The sequence below is a fragment of the Grammomys surdaster genome, unplaced genomic scaffold, assembly GCF_004785775.1.
Source record: "Grammomys surdaster isolate TR1022 unplaced genomic scaffold, NIH_TR_1.0 201, whole genome shotgun sequence".
NCBI lineage: Eukaryota > Metazoa > Chordata > Mammalia > Rodentia > Muridae > Grammomys > Grammomys surdaster.
In genome coordinates, this window is record NW_021604646.1 from 8,438,418 (window position 1) to 8,457,083 (window position 18,666).

At 39.5% G+C, this 18,666-nt stretch overlaps 2 protein-coding genes across 4 annotated transcripts in view; one reads left to right on the plus strand and one right to left on the minus strand.

Moving 5' to 3' along the window:
* The window catches only part of Rspry1 (ring finger and SPRY domain containing 1), a 53,193-nt gene extending 36,757 nt beyond the window's left edge, over positions 1-16,436 (minus strand). Inside the window, exons 1-2 of the mRNA XM_028770407.1 lie at positions 15,946-16,436; positions 1,408-1,909 (exon numbers count right to left, since the gene is read on the minus strand). Of these exons, the coding sequence (XP_028626240.1) occupies positions 1,408-1,757 (350 nt within the window). The 5' untranslated portion in view covers positions 1,758-1,909; positions 15,946-16,436. The remainder of the gene's footprint in view (positions 1-1,407; positions 1,910-15,945) is intronic.
* Positions 16,437-16,650: 214 nt separating this feature from the next.
* The window catches only part of Fam192a (family with sequence similarity 192 member A), a 30,088-nt gene continuing 28,072 nt past the window's right edge, over positions 16,651-18,666 (plus strand). For 2 of the 3 annotated variants that reach the window (XM_028770448.1, XM_028770447.1), the window contains exon 1: positions 16,709-16,877. The gene's annotated coding sequence lies outside the window, so the exon portion shown is untranslated. Of the gene's footprint in view, positions 16,878-18,666 lie in introns of all 3 variants that reach the window. The other variant, XM_028770446.1, reaches the window with a different exon arrangement.

The following is an 18,666-nucleotide window of genomic DNA, read 5'->3' on the forward strand; positions in this document are numbered from 1 at the left end:
TGAGTGCTAGGATTAAAGGCAAGCAACACGACCGCCTGGTGCCTGTGCCTCTCTTCTGTGAATCATAAACTTAATTAACAAGGATGCTTACAATTTGTAAATTTGCTTGGAACTTGGAACCAAGGCTTCTTTCCACCTTGCTTTTATATCATTAGACACTTGCCTTTAAAATACAGCAAAGTCTACTCTGCACCTATTTTTTTCAATGTGCTTAATTAATGTTGTGGTTTACTTCCTTATTTGGAAAGGATAATTTTCCATTGTAATTCTGTAGGATGAAGGGTAACTTTTTAAAGATTCTTCTTTTGTGTGTGTGTTACTGGAGGTTGGACCTGGTAACATGCTACATGGACATTAGGCAAGTACTCTAGCCACTGGGAAATATCACTAACCTCCAGTTATTATTCTTGGAGATCAACAAATACTTCAGTATTGTGCAAAAGAGGCTAATATAGCTCTAAGGTTTTGTTTGTATATTTTAGGTATACAGGAGTTCTTTTCTTACCAGTTTTAAAGAACTAAACAAAACTGTGCTTTTATTAATGTGAATATTAAATACCTATAAATTTTCTAGCAGCATATTAAAAAAAAGAACTTTATAAAATGACTATGTATTGTATCTCTTTTTATATAAAGCACCACACTAGACCATTTATACAAATTAACAAGAAAATAAATTCTTATTTTAAAAAAGGATTAGAAAATTACCTTGCTGAATGTCATAAAATTAGTAATGGGCCAGAATCTGAATCTAGGTCCATCATGGTCTAAAATTTATACACTTATTAAACAACCTTAAACTGGACTTTTTTCATTCAAACTGAGATTTGGTTTTTAGACGAAGCAGGAGAAAGAGAACATAGGCCCAGGTGTGCCCTATCATTTCAACTTAAAATTTCCCCAAATGGATCTAACAGACTAAACAAGAAATAATAAAATAGGAGAGGTTAAACTCTTGTTGCCCATTGTCCTTAATTGCCTAAAGAAGTTGCATGCGGACATACTCTTGGTAAGACTACTCATCTTGAATATATGGTCAGCAGAACAAATAGGCAAACACAGTAATTAATCTTCAAGAAAACATTTCCTTATTTCCTACTTAAGTAATACAGACTCACTCTGTAGTTACTGTACTCTCTCATAAAGATCGTATTTTCAATCAGAAAATTAAATCCAAGTTTTCTGTACAGAAATGTTTAAACTTTTCCAGACAGAAGTAGATGATAGCAGGTAAAAACATTAAACCTTATTTATTCTGCCATCAGAGGAGTAATAAGTATTCTTTCTTGGCCTCTGAGCACAAGGCTTAGAAAATATATCCTAAATGAATGGAAGGAGTCCAAAAGTGGTGGTTCCTGGCAGAACACTTTTCATGACACTGGAGGCAACAGTAAGTCAGATACTTACTTATCTACAAGAGTCCGTATTACTGCCAGTGTGTCCAGCACTAACCCATCCACATTTTGTTTCTTTCTCCTTGGCTCATGAGGTCCTCGGCCTCTCCTTGGAGGCCGGACAGGGTCCCGAGGCTGGCTCCTATTGTCAGCAGTAGGGACTGCACTGTTCTCAACCTGTTGCTGGTGGGTGTCAACATTGTCTTCTGCTCCACTGTCATCTCGGCAGATGCAGGAATTACCCATAGTAATAGAAGCACCTGTAGTCCCCAATAGGTGGGCTATGTGCTCCTCAAGAGTCAACAGCAGACCCTGACCAAGGCTTCTGCTTGCTAAGAACACAGCCCAACCAAAGACAATCATTTAGATAGTTTTCAATTTTCCGAGTACTGTTTTCATAATGTGGAGTTGAACTTGCATTTTATTCATTTTTAACAACTGAATGCTGGAGAAGGTCAAGCAGCTCATTTCCAACATTATCAACCACTGGGAATGCTGGCCATACACTGGCAGTTCTACAAGAGAGGAAAAGAGAAAGGAAATTAACAGATCTTGACCATTCAATCACTCAAATTGCTAGTGTGGTTTCAATGGCATTCAGATTACATTAGAACAATCACCCTCGGATATTCTTATAGGTTCCCAATGTAAAGATATCTTTGGATAACAGAACTAACAACAACAGTTCCTTTTAGATTAAAAAAAAAGATTGATCAGTATGTTTATGATGTTATGTAGGTGTGAGTCCATGCCATGGCATCATAAGGAGGCCATGTTCAGAAGTCAATTCTCTCCTATCTTGTTGGTCCCGGGCACTGAATTCAGGTCACCAGACTTGCACAGAAAGTGCTTCACCCACTAAGCCATCTTACTAGCACCAACAACTCCTTTTTATCAGTCATTACATTATAAAGTCAATTGCGAAGCCATATCCTTATAAGCCACAGGAGTTCTAATCAGTGTTTTAAAAACATGTATGCAATTCTTATCTCTACAGAAATACATTTGACAAATTTGTGGTCTGTGATTTAAAAAATGAATCATGTCCTTTAAACATATGGAATAATTTAATATGTTTCAAATAAAATATCTAATTACAGATGTCTCTTGAAAAAGTTATACTAAATATCATAGCTGCTGTCTAATAATAAAGGAATGTTTCTCTTAAATGATGGAAACTACACTGATTTTTAAAGAAGGATCACTCAAGAATTTACAGAAGTCAAGGCTGGGGAAATGGCTCAGTGGGTAAGACCCAGGTTCAAATCTCTAGCACCCACATAAAAGATTAGTCAGGGCAGTATGTACTTGTAACCCAGCATTGGGAGTCAGATCCTGGTAGATCCCAAGGAGCCAGACTAGCTAAAATGGCCAGCTTCTGGTTCAGTAAAAGATTCTATCTCAAGAAAGTATTAGAGAACAATAGAGAAAGACCTCCCATATTCTGCTCTGGCCTCTACATACCCACAGAGGGAATATGCACATGTAAAACACACACACACACACACACACACACACACACACACACACACACACAGAGAGAGAGAGAGAGAGAGAGACAGAGAGACAGAGAGAGACAGAGACAGAGACACAGAGAGAATTTATAGAAATCATGCAAGTGGTTGTAGACAAAATTTTTCTATTATATAAGCAAGACTGTTTAGAAATTGTGAATTCATGATGAAAAGTTACAATGATTAGTCTGTTGCTACAAAGTTAAGAATAAAACACACCGATTATCTCTGCCTGAAAACACTCTAAGCACTCTTTGCCAAGCACCAGGGCTGGGACTAGAAGGATTAAAAACAGGGAAGGCATAGTCCCTGCACTTACTTGGTGAGTCCATTGATGGCTAGTCTCATCTCATACAAAGTGCTTACCACTATAAATGAGAGAAACAGTTCTTCATTGATCTGAGAACATGTGATTAGGTTCTGGAAAAAAGACTTGGAAGTAGGAGACAGAAAAAAGGATGGTAGCTAAAAGTAAAAACAAAACAACATAGAAATCCCAACAAAAGGCTGGGTGTGGTGGAACACCCCTTTAATCCCAAGACTCAGGAAGTCAAGGCAAGTAGAGTTCTGAGTTTGAGCCCAGTCTGGTCTATAGATTAAGTTCCAGAACAGCCAGGGATACACAGAGAAATCTTGTTTCTGGAAAAATAAAAACAAAAACAAATTTTTTTTTTAAAAAAAGGAGAGATGAGAATTGTTTTTCTTTAAGGTTTGAGGGCAATTTTATTAGAGGTTAAAAAAAATCTAAGGCAGGCAACTTGCAAATGTATACATGTAACATAAACACACACGCACACACACACACACAGGTGTACATTATTTCACAAAATACCAGAAGGAGAATGGAAGGAAGTATGAGAATAGAGAGATATTATCTGCCCTCAAAGTGCTTTCCTCAAACCAGTGAGGAAAATCTGAAGCTTCTTAAAAAGGATGTAACTGAATACACAGGTAAGAACATGACATAAGGACTCAGCTGGAAATAGACTTTTAACAGAAAACACACACTAAACCTAGAAAAAGTTGCATAACATTCCTATTACTCTGAAGGCCAGGGCACAACTCCTCCTCCAGAGAATAGATAATTAAGAGTTTTCTGTGCTTAAAAGAACAGAGAAAGAAACAAGGAATAACTTTACACAGTTAAAAGGTTTAAATTTTGTTTATATACATTTATATAAACATTTATATAAATATAATATATAATATAAAAATATATCTATAAATATATAAATATATAATATATAAATATATTTGTTAGATATATTTATAAATATCAATATTTATAGATATAGTTTTATAAACTATGCTGATTTCTGAAAAAGACCACATGACATTTAAGAATGCATGCGCTAAGCTAGGCCTAGTAGCACATGCCTGGAAATTCTAGCACTCAGGAGGCTGAAGCAGGAGGATTATGAGTTTTTAAAGGCCATTGTGGATTATACAGCAAGACTCTGTTACATGTGTGAGCTTGCGTGCATACATGTTTGACTCTTCTTGACTAATACCTTTGTTACACATCTGCTTGTTTTTACACCAATTATTAGGCGCTTGGAAATTAGTTTTTCCTTTCTATCTGAGGCCACAAATACTATTCTTTGGCATTTGTTTGTTTGTTTTTTGAGATAGCATCTCTGTAGCCCAGGCTAGTTTAAACTCAGCATGCAGCTTGAGCTAGCCTGGACTCTCAGCTATCCTCCTTCATTGCCTCCTGAATTCTGCGGTTACCAAGCCCAGTAACTTCCTATGTAGTAGACACAGGGCTACCTTACCAACTTATAGAAATATACTTCAGCTAGCAGGGCAATGGTGGCATGTATCTTTAATCTCAGTACTTAGGTAGAGGCAGCCTAGTCTACAGTGAGTTCCAGGAAAGCCAGGGCTATACAGAAGAAACCTCTCTTGAAAAAAGGAAAAGGAGAGGAGAGGAGAGGAGAGGAGAGGAGAGGAGAGGAGAGGAGAGGAGAGGAGAGGAGAGGAGAGGAGAGGAGAGGAGAGGAGAGGAGAGGAGAGGAGGGAAGGAAAGAAGAAGGAAGGAAAGGAAGGATGGAAGAAGGAAAATAGAAAGGAAGGGAGGAAGGGAGGGAGGGAAGATAGGCAGGCAGGTAGAAAAGACAGAAAGACACTTCAACTTTGTAAAAGCTAGTTTCTTACACATTATGGTATAAACATCTGTTGATAGATCTATTAGCATTTTGGGGTTGCTGGAAGAGAGTGATCTAAGATTCAACACAGGTGTTCTTTAAGAAAAGGCATCCCCATAGAAGTGCTAATTCTAAACTGCTTTCTCACAATGGTCAGAGCCCATGAATGTGCTCCATGTTGCCAGAGCAGAAAAGATTTCATGGGCTTCTCTAATGCTCCAGAGTCTTTATATATCATCAGTATGGAAAGCAGAAAGGGACACAAGATACAAACAACAGCCTAAGTCTAACTAGAAACATTAAGTGGGGGAAGCCATACCTGAGCAAGGGACAATCTGGCACTAAAAATAACTTAAAATGATCTCAGAAGGTCAAAGTAAGCTTAAGTTCCAGGAAACAAAGACCTAAAGGAGACACAACAAGTCCTATAAAATTACAGCTTAATGGCATCAGACAAAGTTATTTAGCATAATTTACAAGAACAGGGGCAGGCAGGAGAAATGGGTTGAGACTATTGCTCTCCCAGAGGAGCCATGTTTGGTTCCCAGCACCCACACTGCTGCTCAAAACCACCTGCAAGTCCAGTTCCATCGAACCTGGCTTCTAAGGGTTCCTGCAAGTGACATGGTGCACACAAACTCATGCGAATAAACACATATAATAAATAAATCTTTAAAAAGAGAAAAAACAATGTTAAAAGTGTTTATAATTGAAGGCAGTGTTGGGTCTCGAATCTTAGAGTTCATTCTACCTAAAATTATTTTCCTAAGGCTTGCATAAATATAGATTACTTCCTTAATGTAAATTTTTAAAAATTTAAATAATTTCAATAATTATTTCAATAATAATTTCAATAATTTTCAAAGTGATTAGAAGATACCCCATACTTGCAATTATTTTTAAAACCTGACTAAGTTTAGTAAGAAGGGAAAAATTAAAGTTTTTTTTTCCTTTTCTATTTCTGAATTTGAAGTCAAATGTACTTTGGGTCAATGTCTCCCAAAAGAGCTATTTCTTTAAATAACCCAGAAAACAAAGTTTACTATAAGTGTGTTAGGCAGGATATGTTTCTTTTGGCTGGGGGTGGGCGGTGGAGTGGAGTAGGCAGTATAGTTTTTGAAATTAAAAAAAAAAATAATCTCACTAAGATGTCCACACCCAATTTGGCATTGAATTCCTGGCTCAAGTGATCCTCCTGCCTCAGCCTCTCAAGTAGTAGGACCATGGGCATAATGCTACCAGCCTAGTGAAAAGAATTTTAAAGTTTTAAATGATTTTAACACTAGAGAGACTTTTCTTTCTTTCCTTTTCTTTGTTTTGTTTGTTTTTTCAAAGCAGGTCTCACTATGTAGCTTTGGCTGGCCTCAAACTCACAGAGATCCTCTTGCCTTTGCCTCCCAAATGCTAGAATTAAAGGTGTACACCACTACACCCAGCTAGAGACTTTTTCTTAACAAAAAGCTGTAATGACCAGGTGTGAAGTAGGTGGCAGGAGCCATGATGTATTACATGGAGGATTACTCATGAAACACAAAAAGAAGAAAGAGCAGTTAGCCTCACACAATTCGTCAAGCGGCCATATTCTTTAGGCTTACAGCCATGGCACATGTATATGCAAAGTATAAACTCCTCCAGATTCCTTCAATATTACAAATGCTTATCTTCTTTCTTAGAAATGGGAGCTACTCATGATATATTTACATAGGAAAGAAGCTGTTACTACTGATTGCTTGGCTACTAAGGCTAAACAATTACACTTCAAACAACTTTGCTTTGCCTTTAAAGATGTTCCCTCCCCAAAGACCACTATTTCAAGACAGCACCCTCAGCTATATATTTTACACAGGCACCAGAGGCCATCTACAGCACAAGCACAGTACATGGACATCACAATCAAACAGACCTGGGTACAAGTCTCAGCTCTGCTATACTCACTGGCATTCATTCCAAAGAATCTGACCATGGATACACTTTACAAGAGGGAAGAAGGAACAATTCTTACCTCATAATAACTCCAAAGAGTCAGAATCCTTTCCAGGATATAGCCCATGCCTGTGACTACTTACAAGCTCCCTAGGTGGTTCTGATGGCAGCCAAGTCTGGAAATCACCATTAGTACCTACCACAGAACCTGCCATTTACTGAATGAATTACTGGATAAACTAAAATACTAAATGGTGATTCTTGTGAGAGTAAATATGTCAATATTCCTCTCCAGAAAAATCAACTATTATTTTTGAATGTTTGGAGACAACAGTCAAAATAGTCATCAGAAAACTGTCACAACTACAAAAGTATGGAAGTAAGGGAGAGCTCCAATCTGCATGTATGAAAATTTTATAATGAAACACTTAAATTGATGAAAAACAATAAAAACAGTTCCATATAGTATTTTCCATTAAATATACCCTATGACGTATTGTAGCCTCTTACAGGTACTATTATCCAGAGTTGAAGACTACAGATTATGTAAAGGCAATCATTTTTAACACCTATAAATTTCAACATTGTCTTCTCACCATTATCTCATGAAGTCAATTTTAAGACCAAACATAAACAAAAACAACTATTGTATCTGTGACTGGGGCAAACCTCAACTGAATCAAAGAGAACTCTTATTACTGAACACCAATGCTTAGTAGATCTTTCTCACCATCTTAATGGCAGCAATTTAAACCATCACTCTTAATTACCATATTGCTGCAAGATGATAGACAATACAGCATTTGCAAATACATGTCTTTGAAGTGAAGCATTTTTATTATATTTGTACATTTAAGGTTTTCAAAATTCCTATGAGAAAAAGAAAGAAAAGCCAACAAACTTAGTAGATCTCTGTAAATTTCATGTTAATTTAGTGAGAGGCTGGTATTTACTGTCTCACTGCCAGTAAAACAACAACAACAAAAACCCAAAAAACCCACAAGCCTGTACCCTCAAACCTAACCACAGAAGTCTTGGCCAGCTGGTCTAGCCCTCTCTAACTGATGGTTCAGGAATTAGTGACTCATCTCTTCAAATACTTGCTTGCATTCATAGTGACTAAGCACATCGCTGATGGTAAGAAGTCCTTCTCCATGAGAAGGCTTCAGGATTATGGGGTCCAGAATGGAGAAGCTAGTTAAACGAATGATCATAAGGACAGAAAACAAGTCATCAGGTCCAAAATACACCAACTACTGTCATCTTTACCTCATCATTCTAAAACAGTGTTAAAAGACATAGGATGTTCTCTAGCCCTTCACCCCTCAAGACTAAACCAAACAGCACATAAGGCCATATTATATATACTGTTTCAGTGATTTTTCTCTCATTAGAAAATGTTTTTGGATTTTCTCTCAACACAGTTTGTCTCAGACAGTAACTTCTGGTATCATCTTTTATTTTCCTCAACCAACATTTAATGATGAAAAATTTCAAGCATATAGTAAAAGAACTAATTCACTATAAACAGTGAGTATCTATATATAGATTATCTATATATATATGCCACTTAGTCTGAAATTCACATTTTTTATTTGATTTATTACAAATTTGTCCATCATTATATCCTCACCAAGCTATCTACATCTTGAAAAATGAATTTTGAAGTTACCTGTATACTTAAGAGTAACCACTGCCCCCCCAATAACTCAGCAAACTTATCACTAGTTAGACCTCAATGGTTTTTTTTAGAGTTAAATTTATATATCATGCAACCTTAAGTAAGTAAATGCTGAGTTTTGTCAAATACATATATCAATGTCTTCAAATTCTGTCAAGGTGGGGTACATTTCCAGCAAAGTACTTGCAGTAACCACAGAGGAAGACAAGAAAAGTATGGGAAACATTACCCAGAAATAAACTTTTGAAAATATTCTGCAGGATATCTAAAAAGCATGATTTCTTTATTAATTATTGAGGTTAGATGGAGGAAAACTAAGTAAGAAGACTGATTATTTAGTACTGTAATAAGACAAGAAATGCAGATATATTTTGACAGCATACGTGCCAGGCTGAAACAGAAGGTACCTAAAGTTTTTGTTTGTTTTTTATTGTTTTATTTTATGTGTATGGGTGCTTTGCCTGCATGTGTCTGTACCAGAGGCCAGAAGAAGAGAGTTCCAGATGGCTGTGAGCCACCATGTAGGTGCTGGGAATTGATCCATGACCAGCTTACTTTCTCCCAAGCCCAGAGAATGGTGTCACCCACTTTTAGGCTGGGTCTTCACACATAATAAAGTCAGCCCAGCCATGTCCACTGATCCACTTGATCTGGATGATCCCTCATTGACACCAGAGTGGTTCTAGATTATGTCAAATTAACAATTAAAACTAACAATCAAATCTGGTAAATGTGCACAGATTGTTCTTGGGTTATTACTCCTTAAACAATATATTAACAACTACTTATGTAGTATTTATGTTTTACTAGGTATCGTAAGTAATGTAGAGATGGCTTAAAGAACAGAGGAGGAATGTAGGATTATTCACAAATATTATGCATATAGTAATATAATAAGGGAGCTGAGCATCTATAAACTCTGGTATCTATAGGAGCCTGAGGAGCCAATCTCCCTTGCATTTATCAAGAGCTGATTGTATTTGACTAGAATTTCACTTTACAGCCAAAAGGAAAGGTAGCCTTGATAAGGTATTTTTTACATGACTCAACTGTCCAAAATTGTGTTAGCAGTAGTGCTGAACATTTGAGGCTTAGGTTACACAAGGGACTATCATCCCCTAGACTGTAACCTTCAAGTGGCTGGGACAAGCACAGATGATTCTCCTCTTATGTGCTGAGGTTGGTTTAAGAAAGAACATCTTTGGAAAAAAAAATAGGTCATCTCTTTGAACTGAAAGAACACCTGGAAAATTTTTCACCTAAAATGTTGAAAGTTTCTAATCCAACAGCAGTAACATTGGTGTCAAAAACTTATCGCAAGAAGTAGGTAAGACTATGGCAGAAAGATTTATAGAACACAATCCTGACCTCACCTATTACAAAGGAGAAAAGATAAAACCTTTCAGCACTCGAAATATGAATCAAAAATAAAACTAGTTGGGCATAGTGGTGTAGCTGGGCATAGTGGTGCACACCTTTAATCCCAGCAGTCAAGAGACAGAGGCAGGCAGAGCTCTGAGTTAGAGGCCCAGCTGGTCCAGGACAACCAGGATTACACAGAGAAACTCTGTCTTAAAAAGACCAAACCAACCAAACCAAACCAACCCAACCCCAAAAAACCAACAAAAACCACAAAACACCTGTGACTAAGAAGATGGCTCTGCTTGTGAAAGGATGAAGACTGGAGTTTGGAGCCTTATCACCCACATAAATGCTGGGCACCCATGGCAGACCACCTGCAATCAATCCCAGCACTTTAGAGGCAGATGGGATCCCCACAGCAAGCTGGCTAGCTAGACTAGCTGAATAGATGCACTCTGCATTCAGTGAGAGACCCTGTCTTAAGCAATTGAGGATGACAATGACAACTTCTGGTTTTCATATGCAAAAACATGACCAGCTACATGGGAACAAATAATACACACATGTACACACACTACACATATATACACAGGCAAAAATATAAGTGAAATAATAATAAAAAATAATAAAATTTAGGTCTTGACTAGAGCAAGGAATTTTTAGAATAATAGAAATGAAAAAGACCAACCAAACAGTAAATATCCTTCGATGAAGTCTTAAGGATGAAAAAAACAAAATCTGCCTTCTACCCAAAAAAGGAAATTCTAAGAAAGAACTGAGTTAGTAAGTGCTAATGATGGCTGCAGAAGAGGGGAGAAAAACAAATATTCTTGATTACTTACCCCCAGCAGGCCCAATAACAGGAAGCATGTTGCTGTATTATCCAAATACACATAAGTTTTAAGGAAAATAACTTTTTCTATTGAAAAGACTCTATGCTATCAAGAAAAGGAAACACACATAAGTGGTAAAAATGGCAAAATTTTCTTTAATAATACCCGTTAAAATGGCATCTAAAACACCTGATTGTACATGTAGTTGTATACCCAGCAGCTCTAATAGGTGGGGTCAAAAATACCTAGGTGAATTTATTCTAAAATATATAAAACTAGAGAGTGTTAAAATATTTACAAAACAGAAAATACAGTATGTTTAAAAATTATGATGGCACCATTCAGTAAATATATACCAGGTTCTGAACAAAGATGAAAAAATATCCCTGTGCTCTTGGCAAAGGGAGCTGGGGTTAGGGATGAAAGATAGCAATAAACAGTACACTTAATTCCCTAACAAAGTCTATGGATAAAACATGAGGCCCTCTAGAAGGAGGTTGTGAGCTCCAACACTTTCTAGTGGAAAAGGACCTTGATTACACTGAAGAGTCTCTGTGTGGACAAGTTCTTAGAAGACTGTACATTACCACTAGCAAATGCACTACAATACTGCCTCAGATTTTGGGAGTGCAGGGTCAGTGAGATGCTCAGTGGGTAAAGATACTCTCACACAAGCCTGGCCACCTGAGTTCAATCCCTGGAATCCATGGAAGGGTGGAAGGAGAAAACAAAGTCAGTCTCTGATCTCCACACACACACATTCATATCATGCACACACTGAGAACAAAAATAAATTTTTAAAAATTCAGAAATTAAAAATCATGCCAGGCTGTGGTGGTGCAAGCCTTTAATCCCAGCACCCAGGAGACAGAGGCAGGTGGATCTCTGTGAGTTAGAGGCCCAGCCTGGTTTACAGTAAGTCTACATGGATTTACAGGACTACATAGAGAAACTGTCTCAAAAAACAAAGAAACAAAACAAAACAAAAAATCACAGTGAAAGGTTAACAGAAAGTTTAAAAATTAAACTGATAAAGCTATGGCTAAACAGTAAGTGTAATGAAAACGACAAAGACCAGAAATCACAATGGAAAACCAGATTATTTTGAGGCAATATGGATGTTGTACCCCCTGCCCCAAATTAAACCCTTTCTGAGTCCTGCAGGAATCCATACTCTGTACCTGATAGGTGACAAGTTTTGCATTTCTGCCGAGTGTCTCAGGACAGACCACTTGAGGATACTAGAGACTACAATAAATTTTTTTGTTAAAAAACAAAATCTATGATTGTTCATATTCATATGTGATTATAGGCATATGTGCCACAGAATATGTATGAAGGCCAGCATAATCTTAAACATTGGTCCTTGCCTCCTATCTTGTTTGAAGCAGTCTTTCTCTGTACATCAGGTGAGCCAACTTCTGGAGACCCTACCAATTTTGCCTCCCAACACCCTGTGAGAGCACTGGGTTACAGATTCACCCCAATGCTCATGGTTTTATATGGGTTATGGGGATTTGAACTCAGATCCTCAGGCGTCTACGAGCAAATACGTCTACTTATCATCTCCCCTGTCCAACTGCAGTAAATCCTAATTGTTTCAGTCTGAAGCAACAAATACAGTATTTTATTAAGCCTTAAAATTAACTTGGAAAGTTATTAATATGTAGTATATCAGCATCTGTAACTATGAACAATGATGGAGCAATAAGAAGTAAATAAAGGAGCTGTGTTTCCCATGAGGAGGGTGGAGTAAGACTCACAGTCTGAGAATACTGCATTCAGTGAACAAAGGAAAGGAAACTTAATTCTTTAGGAGGTAGAAGTAAGAAAAAACCAGCTCTGAAACATAAACTACAGAGTGATAATACACTTGCTGAGGAAGAAATTTCAGACTTTTTAATTGAAGTGTATAGGACCCATGAAATTATGTCTGGATACTGTAATTTCAAGCAGTAAGAGAGCTGCATGCAGAGGTAATTCCTTACCAGATTCTAGGAGTACATCAATTTCTTGCTATTTAAATATTTTCTAGTTTTCAAAACCTCAGATAAAAAAGGCAGGTAAGCAATTTGGAGAGGTGGGTCAGTGGTAGAGTGCACCCTGCTCTTGTAGAGGACCCAGCATCCATGGTGAGCAGCTCACCAATGCCTGTAACTCCAACTCCAGGAGAAAAATATTCATTCTTTTATCCTACTAAAAGTTATAAAAGTTTCCTAAGGGCTGTGGCCCAGGTTTTGGCATTCAATACTTCCTGACCATCCTGTTTTTCAATTTTTAAATTTAAATACCAGAAAAAAAAAATCCAACTCAATGGCAGATGCCTTAAAAAAAAAAAAAAGCTGAAAGCTTGAAGAAAAAAAAAAAGCTGAAATTGATGAAAAAAAAAAAAGCTGAAATTGATTACTGGTTCAGTTGGTCAATTGTGCCTGCTAACTTCCCCCTTTACACTTAGGGCCCACGACGAATATTACATTTTTACATTTTACTTTACAAGGATCTGATCCTAAAATACAGAAAAAGTCCATTAAGTGTTTTGTAATGGAGATCACCATCTACAAGAATTCCTAATAGGGCTGCAGAGATGGCTCGGTGGTTAAGAGCACCCAAATTCTGTTCCTAGCACTAATAGGCTCACAACCCCCTAAAACACCACCTCCAGAGAATCACTACCTCTAGCTTCAGAAGGCATCTGCACACATGTGTCATAGTCCCCTTCCTACATATGCATAATTACAATATTAAAAATAAAATCCTTTTAAAATTTGCTTTGCAGAAAAGATTTTATAGAATTCCTAATAATTTTCTAAGCTACACAGATTTTAGAGTATATAAAAAAAAAGTTGTATTCTAAAGCCATCAAGGTGATTCTCAATCATAAAATCTACTTCACTGGACATAGTGGAACACACCTTTAATTCCAGCACTTTGGAGGAAGAGGCAGGTTATCTGAATTCCAGGTCTGCCAGGGTTATATAAGAAGATTTTGTCTCAAGAAACAAAAACAAATAAACAAAACCCTGGGTATAGTACACACCTACAACCCTACCATTTAGGAGGCTGAGGCAAGAGGACCACAGGTTTCAGGTGTGCTTAGGAAGAGAGATTATTTCATTATTAGGGAAAATATTATATAATCCCTGAATACTAATTTAAACTTGTGAGTTAAACAGTTTAAACAGATTGTTGTAAATTTACTTCAGAAACACAGTTTCTGTTACTAAACTTGCTATCCTTACTTCAGAACTGAGAGAGTTGTTTCTCCCCTATTCAATACAGAAAAACAACACATTATTATATACAATGCTAAGCATTTGTAAGTATAAAGTTCCCCTTAATAGTTACTAAAAGAAGTTATTTTGCTGACAAAGCATAAAAAGTCTACATAGACCATGCTGGAATACTTTTTATAATCAATAGCTTAAAAGTATTGAATCTAGGAAAAATGAAGGGCCTATAAAAACAGCAAAAATCAGAACTTACAAAGATATTAAGCAGAAGCCCTGGGAACCATGTATCCTGGGAAATCAAGAAGCTCACAAAACCACCATAGAAAATAAAACAAAAGGCCAACAAACAATCAGGAAACATAAGATTAAAAAAACAGGAAACTCAGGTCAACTTTTTAAAAAATAAGCCGACTTTAAAAAGACAACAACCAAAACCCTACTTCAAAAAAACACAAGGGAATTCCTAAAATTTTGGGACATCAGTTCTACCTACCAATGCAGCTCTAACAAGTGCCACTAAACAAAAGTTATTTAAGTGTCACATACTGACAGAGGTTATTATTTTATTGTAGCCTTGTAATAACAGGGATCTACACAGCAAGTTATCATCCCAAGAAATGCAAACTCTACATAAAATGAAAACTGAAATGTGCTTTGTAAGCTATACTCTGGAGGTACCACAAAGCAGAATTCATGGAAAGGAAAAAAAAACTAGACTCATTTACAAATTACAATTGAGGGATGCTGCCTAGTCTTCACTAACTGTAGCCATTCAAAGGCCAAGGAATACATACAAGAAAAAGTGAGCCTACAATATTGAGAACAAATTACTTAAAAGAAAAACTTCCCGCAGGAAGTGCTAACTCCTACCAGCACTACTAGAAGCGGAAAGTAAACTGGAAACTTCTTCATGTCAAGGAAGTAGGCAGGGTTTATAGACTAACATTTCACTCAGTAATATATGGTTCTCAGAGCTCTATAGGTAATCAACACCTGTATTTATGCTAATCTCTTACATCAACAATTTTACAGATTAGAAAATACTTTATTTCTCAACAGCAATCCATTACACTACTTTTCACACATAGCGTTGATTATTTTACAGAAGAAACTCTAAGATTCAAGTCACTTCAACTAAGGAAAGACAAGCAGATGGGTAAGTGAGGAGCCTGGAAGACTGCACGGCTCTACTCAGGCAGTAACAGACACTGCCAACTTTAAAAAGTTCAAAGTACATCACTCCAGGGGACAATACCTCACTCAGACATCTACACAAGACAGAATCTTAAGTGTTTCCGCCCAGCAGCTCTAACTAGGTCTCCTTCTGTAAGAACAGAGAAAGTGAGGCAGACAGCAGGCAAGAAGTAATGCCGAATTTGGAAGCTCGCAGGGGGTGCTGCTGCTAGGATGACTCCCGTGTCCCACTCTGGCGCAAAGGCCAGAGGCAGCAGAATCCTTACTCTGGGACACCTGGTCAGACTCCAGAGTGAGGGAAGAACCCACTGACTATCCCGAACTCGGGCTTCCCAATGGGAAGGACTGACCAGAAAGCTGCCCTCCCCAAGGGTTTCTACTAAGTATTTAGCTCAGGCCTTCAGAGTAGAAGAATCCGCTAGGTCTGGCTCCCGCCTCCAGCCTCTCTCTAAGGCGAAGACCTCTCCACAGCCCCTCTCCACGTAGGACTCTCCACCCCAAGGCACCACCAGACCATCCCAGGGGAAGTCTGCTTCCCACTGAAAGGCAAACTCCCCAAAAGGAATCCCTGCCCACGACGTGCGCCCCTCGACCCCTTCGGTTCCGAGGAGCCCGAACGAGCGTCCCTCCGCGTCAGGAGCCTGCTCAGGGGGTACCTGCTTCTCACCTTAGCCGCAGTCTCCTCGGGAGGGTGACCCCAGGACCTCCTTCAGTCAAGATCCCCTAAAGGGGAACACCCTCTTCCAGGAACCGCTTTCAGGCGCCTCCAGCGCGGGCCTCGGAGGAGAGCGTTCCGGCTGCTTCCCAGGCTCTGACCAACGCCACCCTCTCCAAGACCCCTGCCTGGAGACAGCCACGGCCCCAGTTCAGTCTCTCCGACCCAGGTTCCAGCGGCAGTTCCCTTCCCTCACAGGCGTCGCTAGCCCTCAAGCTCCCTCCCCGGCCACGTCCCCAAAGGGCTTCCCAGAGCAGCGCAGTCGGGCAGTGGCACTGACTTCCACCAGCTCCTAGGCCCACCGGAGGGAGGGGACAGCGACAGCGGCGCGACTCCTTTGTGACAGGTCCAAGAGAGCGGTAAAGATGGACGCGAGGACACGGCACTGCCATTACGCGCAGGGCCCACCCCCGCTTCGCACCGCCCGGGCCCTCCCTCAGTCCCCTAGGAAACGCCCCTTCCTCGGTGGCAAACCCTCTCTCTCAGACAACCAATCATCGATCAAGGCTTGTGTCACGTGATTCCGCGGTTCGTCCCGCCACCCTGGAGTGAACCGGCTAATCCCCTTGCCGAAGGGTGAACGGCCCAATCAGATCTCTCCATACGGTCTTGGAGCACCGGATTTCCACGAGGCGCTCCAGGAGGGAGGGAGCTGTTGATTGGACTATGCCGCCGGAAGCGGGGTGGAAATGTGTTGTGGCTGTAAGAAACAGGAAGCCCCGAAGGGTCAAAAGGAATACAAAAGCAAAGTGTGTTTGCTTCCTGTGAGCCGTTGTTCTTTCTCGGTTTCTTTTCTAGTTTTTTAAGAGCGAGTGGCCTTGGCGGCGACGGTTTGCGTTAAGCGCTGCGGAGGTGAGGGAGGCTCGCCTCCCGCGCTCTGGTAGGTGAGTGCGGCCTGGGTCCGCGCCGGGAGGAGAAACCAAGCTTCTCAGCCGAGGAGAAGGTGAACTACAGCCAGAGTTAGGATTAGGGCCCAGGTTTGTTTTCAGTCCGCGATCTTTTCTAGTGCTCAGTGTCCTGTTTCGCCTGCCTTGGGAGTTTGCGGTACCCACCCCGAGCGGAGCCGCGAGAGTCTGCGGGACGACGTGTTGGTGGTGGTGGGAGGTTCCGACTGTTTCTTACGCGCCAGAACAGCCGGGCCTCTTGTCTTCTTTCAGCACTTTTCTGTTAGCTGGAGCCATCAGGCCTGAAGTGACCTGCTGCCTCTGTTCCACTCGGAACAGCTCCTCGCTCCTTAGAAAACGTGGAATGCTAGATTGAGAATCGTTGAATCCCGGAGCGTAGTTACAGGATAGGTACATAACAAATTTCCCAGTTGTAGTGCCTCGCTCATTCTCTTCTAATAGGAAACAAGGCAGTGTACCTATATTATTAGAACACGACCGGTAGTTGAAGTGTCTCATTTGAGAGTTGGTGCCCTTGGAATGCCAATCCATGCAGAGGGAAAGGGGGGAATTGTTAAGTTCTCCTTGGAGGAACACAAGAGCTGTGGCCCTTGGTTTTAAAATGCAAACCTTGTGCTGCACCCCTCAGGTAGTCTGATTGTTTAAGTCTAGAGTGGAACCCACAACGTCTAATATGAACTTGTTTAGGATTTACAGCGACTTCTTCCGTGTCAACCTGTGAGGCAAGTTTCGTTGGTTAAGTTAATTGAGTTATTCGTGTGTCCCCAGAGACATAAAATGGTATGGAGGAGCGCAGTGTAGTGGCTTATACCTGTAATCCTAAGGACCACTGAGGCTGGGTGTGTGTGTATGGGTGAGTGTGGAGGGGTGCCAGTTGGAGACAGACCTGGCTTCCATAGCAAGACTACCAGATATCAAAGAATAAACTAACAAGCAAAATGTTTTGGAGGATACTGCTTCTGAAATATTTGAAAGGAATTTGTAGAGCTTTCTATGACAGAAGGAACTGAGTTGAAATAAAGGTAGCTCATATGTTTCATTGGGAGCCTAAGATGCGCTATGAATACAGTGTAAGGCTCTGGAAGTTGGATGTCCCAATTATCTTTGAAGTTGAAGTCTTATTGCCTCTAAGAGGAAATTCTTTCTGATTTTTAAAAAGGAAGAATTATGTGAAGACCATTTACCTAGTTTCATCCTTCATTGTCATCAACGTTTGCTTAGAGGCAGTCTTCAGCTTCAGAAATTGAAAGCCACCCATATTTTGACCATGAAGTAATTGAACAGCATGATTCAACTGTAAGCTTGGATATAGTGTAATTTGCCTTTAGAGCAGCAGGATTAATCAGTTTTAATGTGTTCACCTTTTTGACATGTCTTCATTCTTGAACTCGATCAGCTTCCCCCCTAGAAGTGCTTTTAAGTGTTTCACCTTTGATTTGCAGTTTCAATCATGATGCTTCAAACCATGAGTTGGTTTTTTTTTCTTTCAATTATCTTGGTATTTGACTTTTTTGGTTGTCGGTTTCAGTCTCTTGTAGACAGTCTGGCCTTGTTTGTGGAGTGTATGGAAAAATAACCTTAAGCTCCTGTTTTGTTTTTTCTCTCAGGTGTCGAAATTACAGGTATATGCTACATTTGGCAATATTAATAGTCACATATATATTGATACATTTGACTGCCTTCCACACACATTGTCACTCTGTCTCCAGGAGCTGTTTTTGTTTGTTTGCTTGCTTTTTTTGTTGTTGTTGTCAGAGTCTTACTCTGC